The sequence below is a fragment of the Anabas testudineus genome, chromosome 11, assembly GCF_900324465.2.
Source record: "Anabas testudineus chromosome 11, fAnaTes1.2, whole genome shotgun sequence".
Classification (NCBI taxonomy): domain Eukaryota; kingdom Metazoa; phylum Chordata; class Actinopteri; order Anabantiformes; family Anabantidae; genus Anabas; species Anabas testudineus.
In genome coordinates this window covers 13,133,430-13,140,013 of record NC_046620.1, presented here as the reverse complement: position 1 = coordinate 13,140,013, position 6,584 = coordinate 13,133,430, and the positions used below count along the sequence as shown (strand labels likewise).

The 6,584-nt window shown below is 44.2% G+C and overlaps 2 protein-coding genes across 2 annotated transcripts; both read right to left on the bottom strand.

Annotated features, from left to right (window-relative positions):
• Positions 1 to 649: 649 nt before the first annotated feature.
• On the bottom strand, positions 650 to 2,292 carry twist1a (twist family bHLH transcription factor 1a). The gene is made up of 2 exons (XM_026348923.1): positions 1,486 to 2,292; positions 650 to 1,054 (listed from the first exon to the last, which is right to left on the bottom strand). Exon 1 carries the CDS (start codon positions 2,170 to 2,172, stop codon positions 1,513 to 1,515), a length of 660 nt encoding a protein of 219 aa, XP_026204708.1. The 5' UTR covers positions 2,173 to 2,292; the 3' UTR covers positions 650 to 1,054; positions 1,486 to 1,512.
• Positions 2,293 to 4,074: 1,782 nt separating this feature from the next.
• LOC113155311 (fer3-like protein) lies at positions 4,075 to 4,550 on the bottom strand. Its single transcript, XM_026349941.1, has one exon. It carries the CDS (start codon positions 4,546 to 4,548, stop codon positions 4,075 to 4,077), a length of 474 nt encoding a protein of 157 aa, XP_026205726.1. The 5' UTR covers positions 4,549 to 4,550.
• Between the last annotated feature and the right edge of the window lie 2,034 nt (positions 4,551 to 6,584).

The window sequence follows — 6,584 nt, the reverse complement described above, 5'->3', positions numbered from 1 at the left end:
TTTATATGCCTATTTATATCTGGAGAACTTGTTCTTTTACATCAGAACTCTAGTGACATGTAATTACAAGTCTGCATTTAGTCTGTATCTGCCCCTTTAATCTGTCAAAATTTTGGGGGTAGCTGCTGCAGCACCTGTGGGAGACTCCCATGCTGACCTGTGTCTTGGAGGACATCTGGGAATATCATGCATGCCTCCCACAGGTCCACATTCACTCTGTTCAAACAGACCACCGGCTAATTATGGCTTTCCCAGATCCCCAAGCTTAAGAAATCACTACAGAATAAGCCATGAGTATGAAATGTTTTCCTTTGCCCTCCTCCACTGTGGTTGGGTTAACTGGGGATTTAGCAACAACCAATTAAAATAAACCTGCACTGAACTAAAGTCCTGAGACTATGGGAATGTGTGTGTTCCTGTGACATTTCAGGTATTTCAAGTAACATGTGTCAATGTAACGTCCCTCATCAGTTGATTGTTTTGAAATCAACCAGTTTATCATTCATCCTCAGATTGTATGCTTGCAGTTTGTGATCTATAATAAATATATCCAGACAGTTTGAAATGTATGAAATACTTTCATTTTTTATTCAAGATAGATGCAAATATTTACAAAACTCAAAATGGAAAGACTTGTGATCCACTCAGCATTCTCAGATATCCCAAAAATAAATAACTTTGAGAGGAACAAGGAATTTCAAACCTGTGTAGAAAAATAAATACAAAATACTTCATTTGCTGTGAAACATTGTCACTGGGCATGTGGAATGAACTGTTCCTCCTTCCCTCTCATCTCTTCAAAACAGAGCAGTTCCTCAGAGCTCATTTTGTTTTTACAACATTCATAGTCGCAGTGGTCTTTCTTTCTTCATATCCGTCCTGTCTGTCCTAAGTGCTCCCTTGCAAACATTACAGTCCATGCAATGGGAAATATGAAAAGCCTGCCTCTGAGGCCTGAAGCACAGCGGCTGGGTCTCAGCTGTGTTTGGCCTGTTTCAGTACTGTGCGTCTGAAGGGTCAGCCTGATCCACTGGTTTTTTTCTGTCTGGATAATCTGTGAAGGAAATAATCATTAGATTAAGTAGAAAAAAATCAGTTCACACAAATTTAAAGTTCAGAACTCACATTGTATCCTATTGTTAATGTACTGTTGCAGTGATGTAACCTGGTTGAAAGCCTCATAAACGCAGCACTAAACTTTAAACCCCACCTTCATGTCACAAGAATGTGGAGTTAAGAAAATGTCACATTTTCATATTGGTGGGTGCTTTACAAATATGTGTTAACTAAACATTTTGTGCAAAACATCCTTATTATAACAAAAATAAAAGAGGCTTCAAGTATTGTGAATGAGGTTTGTATATCAAATGATCCATCATGCAACTGTAACTCGTTTTTCATGTGGGTGCGGTGCGTAAATGCGCATGTGGACGCTTTGGAAACGGTTTCTGGCCGCACAGGGTGAAAAGCGAAAGCTCCGCTTACCGTAATGTCTCGTCCTCGTCTGTCCCGCTAGTGGGACGCAGTGGACAAGGACCAGGCGCCCCCCATCCTCCAGACCGAGAACGCGTAGCTCAGGCGCTCGTGCGCCACGTAGCTGCAGCTGGTTCCCCGCGCGTCCAACTCGTCACTCTGCAGAACTTGGCACAGGAAGTCGATGTACCGCGCCGCCAGCTTCAGCGTCTGGATTTTGCTGAGTTTGTCCGACGGGAGAGTTGGGATGATCTTACGTAACGACGTGAATGCCTCGTTCAGAGATTGTGTCCGTTGCCGCTCGCGGATGTTGGCCATCACGCGCTGCTGGTGCATATCTTCCAAGGAGGGCGCGGGGCTGCTGCTGGCCTCGCTGCCGCTTCCACCATCGCAGCTCTTTGCGCATTTCTTCTTCCCAGGACTCGGACTTTTCACGTCTCCCTCCTCCTCATCATCCAAAGTCCTCCGTGTCGCCCGCCGCTTCCTCGCACCTCGGCGCGGGAGCTGACGGTCGGTCTCCTCCTCGCTGTTCCCCGCGCTGTCCATTAGGGAGGAATCCTCTTCCCGCATCGTCTTTTCCAAGAAGAGAGAGAAAAAAAAAAAATCTGTGGTCTGTAAGACCGGTCTAAAAATCTGCCACAAGTCCCCTGAACTGTTGAAAACGTCAACAAACAACACAGGTACTGAGAAGTGTAGCATGCACTGGGGAGGGGGCTGGTATTACGGTAAATCTTGTGCGCCACTGAGAGTTTGAGTTGGCTGCCAGACTGGGACGAACAGAGGCTCTTATAAGAGCGGGCAGGAGGATTTTGGGGCGCTCTGTGATTGGGTGGAGTTTGGAATTGTAACATAACACTTAGAAGGAGAGGACTAGCTATAATATTATTAAATGATTATAACTTTACGCAAGACTTGTAGTGGGGCGGTGCTGTTGAATCGTATGTGCAGATTTGTGCAGGATCTTTATTGAAACTCCATCAAATGAACTTTGGCAAGAAATTGCATGTAAAAATAAAATACAACTGCCAACTTAAACATCATTTTGCAAATCCCTCGCTTTTGCATTTTTCATGTTCTAAGAAAGAAATCTCAAGCCTGTTGTCTGTTGTAGGTCTCATGTCTCCCTATAGGTGCACTGAGCAAGTCTCTAGTAGGTCTAGACGGTTCCTGAGATGGAAGCGGTGGCGGTGGTGAAAAATATCAGACCTACTGAAACACAGGCGGATCTCGCAGCAGGAGATCTCTGCAAGTATAAGCAGACCGAGGTGTTTATTTTCCCGTCAGCAGGCCCTCGTTGAGGTATGTGCTTAAACGGGTCTGACCCCCACAGGGATCTCGACACCAGCGGCTCAGGTTTAAAAGAAGAGCCGTTCCAGGGAGCTCTCAGGGCGGATCCCTGCTCACAGCGGGGTCGCTGAAGGCGGTGTACGACTGGATGCAATGCAAACACTGGAAGTGATAAAGATGGATTGAGGAGACAACCAGAGAGCCGGTCGCTCAAACGGAGTCTAAACATGCACACATGGCCACCCAGCTATGTGGCCTGATATTAAAACCCGGCAGAAATACCTCTACGTGTGGCTGAAACTAAATCTGACTACTTTTGGAGGCGGTCTGGGTGTGATATACCCACCGGGAGGCCTCATCTCAGACGAGACAATATGACATTAGAGAAGGGGCACTGCAGGCTCGTTCTGGTCTCTTGTTCTTAAAGAGTCACAGCCACAAGGGCCCTTCAGGCCTGGTGCTCCATCCTTCAGTCTGGAACTGGGAGACCATGCCTGGGAATCCATCACTCAGTCCACCTCCCTACTTCCTTCTCCTGCCTCTCATCATATCTCTGCCTCAATTTACACCTTAGTGCCAAAGATAATATTCAGCGTCATGCAGTGAGGATTTGCAATTAAAATCCGACCCATTAGCACATGACAGCGTTCATTTCCAATAAATAAATCCGTCTTGTTTGCTCCCATTCTGTCGTTTGGAGAAAACTCCAGGCTGCCAGTGTCGCCACATCTGTCCAGCGTGTGTGACTGAGCAGGTGAGGCGAACACCTCTGTCGCTCTCCAGGGTGCTGAAAACCACACCTGCAGCTCCAGTCTCACAAAGCATTCTCCTTAAAAGTGTTCATATAGACTGTAGCTTACATGTTGTGTTGAAAGCTGTGTTCAGTGGACAATGAGAAGGAAATTTCATCAATGGGCAGTTTCAGTTCAGTTCAGTAAATAAATTAATTCAGGATAATATTCGAACATGATATATAATCCTAAACTCTTCTTCTTAGTTGTAATAAAAGGAAAAGAATACGTTTTTAGACAACAATAAGCCACATTTTACAGTCATTTTACAATAAAAATATTTGGAGGAGCAGTTAAGTCTGCTTATTTCTAATAATTTATATTCCACTAATGTATTTTCTAACATTTGATTCTGAAACGTAGATCTTTAGGTTCTTAGTCTCGAATATATTTTAAAAGCTTGCACAGTTATAGGACCTGGGTAAATATGATAAATATTAAGTGTCACATCATTCATTGTGTCTTTGCAATCCTGGGAGTAGTCCACTCTCCATGTCAAAGGGTTCAAATAGCTCTGTCTGTCTCAGGTGTTCTCCAGCAGGTCCGTCATGAAGGAGATGTAGACGATGGCCAGGCGGAGCGTCTCGATACGCGACAGCCTCTTCTCATAGGCGAATGTGGGAACTTTCCTCCGCAGTTCATCAAACGCTTCGTTCAGGCTAAACATCCTTTTCCTCTCCCGCACATTGGCCGCCTGTCTTTGGACCACGGTGATGATCCTCCTCCGTTTGGACTTGGTGTGACCGTACCCCCCGCAGCTGTAGTACGTCGGTGCGCCCATCAGACGCCCGGTGCGCAGCTCGGCCGCGCGCAAGTCGTTTTCCAAATCCCGGCTCCACGGCGAGTCGTTCAAATGCAACTGGTTGTTAGGAGCGGGTGTGCTGTTTTCCACCTGCCTCTTTGGTCTTAAAGCGTACTTTTGTGGAAAGTCCATCAAGTTCATGTCACTGACAAAACTGATCAAAGTCGAGTCTACCAAGCGGTCTTGCATCTCCATATCTTGTCCCCAACTGAGGTCTCACAGGGAATATTCGGCTTTTATAGTCCCAGTATTCAGCCAAACGCGTAAACGGACACCAATCAAAGCCTCGAGTCAGTCTAAAACCAGGGGAACATCTCAACAAGTAAATCCAAACTTCTCCAGGTCCGGTCAGAGCGCGACGGGGTGAGATCCTATTTGGCGCAACTCCAAGGGCCTTCCTGCTGATTTAATAAGTCGTCTATGTCATCTCACAGCGCGACATCCTTCATGTCCCCTTCGATTTCTAAATTGAGCCTATTTCTGACTTTAGTCAGTTAGAAGAGCGGCTTAAATAGGCCGAGAGGAAGCTGGAGGTCTGCGCCCATTGGGATGGTGTCCTCCCGGAGGCCTTTAATGAGCTTCTGGCTCTTGACAGAGGGTCATGCAGTCTTATTTGCACTCTCTCCTCTGCTTCGGACGCTAAATAATGACACTTTTATCACTTAAACAGGCCAGGAGAAGAACAAATAGGACATTCTTTAACAGTCACTATACACCACAAGCTTTTATGTTGCAGATTTAAGCAAATAGCTGTCCGTTCCCATGGCAGGGCACAGTGCCACACTGTATCAACCAACACTGCTGAGAGGGTCACTTTTTAATCCTCTGAGAGCTCTTAGTCATTAAAGATCCCTGGACTAGTGAAACTTATAGTAGGGATGGCAAAGATGAGAAACAAGAGAAGAGAATTTAATAATTGAAGTCTGAATACTGTTAACTTTTGAGGTTACAGTTTTATTCAGACCAACTTTATGAATTCTGTCGCCCATTCCCACTTTTCTGAAAACCAATGATACAAATTTTCCGCCACTTTCTATGTTTAATCTCGGTTTAAAATGTATACTCTAATTAGGTATTGTGACTGTGAATACACACATGAATTTGCATAATCATTTCATTCAGAAAGTTGGAGAAAGGTACTGTCCAGACCAGAAGTGGTGTGTAGAGTAGTACATGCTCTGGGGTTAATAACTTACTCAAGGGCAGCTGCCGATTGTGGTTTAAGAAGGAGAGACAGAGACGTCTGTTCTAAAAGTTGCTGAATTCAGCTGGAGTGGTGTTTGTGGGTTTAAAGCCCACTCACAATGACACATTGTTCCAAATAAAACAAATCGAGTGATTCGGTTTGTACAAGTTCTCCTTTGGTTTGCCATTTCTAGGAGGTTAAAGGTTATGATCCATGCCAGAAGCTCTGAAGCTATGCAGATATTACTTGTTTGAGTGACGTTGGTGTTCATATTGTGATCAATTTGGATAACACGCCACTATTTTCAACATTACATTGGTTTAATAACTCCAATAACAAGGTAAATAACATTTTACTGTGATGATCACATATAAGCTATAATCAAACTATTCTTCACAGCAGGTGTTACTACAGTTACTACTACTACAACATAATTCATTTATTTTTATTTTATATTGTGTTGTTAAGTCTAATCATGGACATGTCATTACTATTATTGCAGAGACACATATTAGGCTTTATTATACTCATGTTCTTATATTTGCTTATAACAAAGAACAACAATGCAGTGTGTTATAAACCATTAATTAATTTAGAGTTTATATTCTCCTTATTGTCTTATATCACCTTATTATTTCCCCTTATGCATGATCAAAGTTCATTAATGTCCTGATAGTGCTCTGACTCCAGAATGTATGTATTAATATACAGTATGAGCATCTCTCTCTATACCCACCAACCAGTGTGCGTCTTCTCCATCTCCTTGTACCGCTCCTCCTCCTCCTCCTCCTCCTTCTTCTTCTTCTTCTTCTCTTCTCTCTGTTTTCCTGGCAGGCAGATAAACATGATGGGACATTCCTCCGGTTGTCATGGAAACACTGAGAAAGCACAGCTGGGCGGGAGAATATGAGGTAATCTCACCCTGGGGCTGCTGGGTAAATATTGGTCTTAAATAAGGAGTAAAACCCCAAAAGAGCCTCACAAACACACACACACACACACACACACACACACACACACACACACACACACACACCGACAGGGG

Bases quoted from the DNA above. Each gene is read 5' to 3' on its own strand.
- twist1a (XM_026348923.1), bottom strand. From the start codon at position 2,172: ATGCTACACTTCTCAGTACCTGTGTTGTTTGTTGACGTTTTCAACAGT.
- LOC113155311 (XM_026349941.1), bottom strand. From the start codon at position 4,548: ATGGAGATGCAAGACCGCTTGGTAGACTCGACTTTGATCAGTTTTGTC.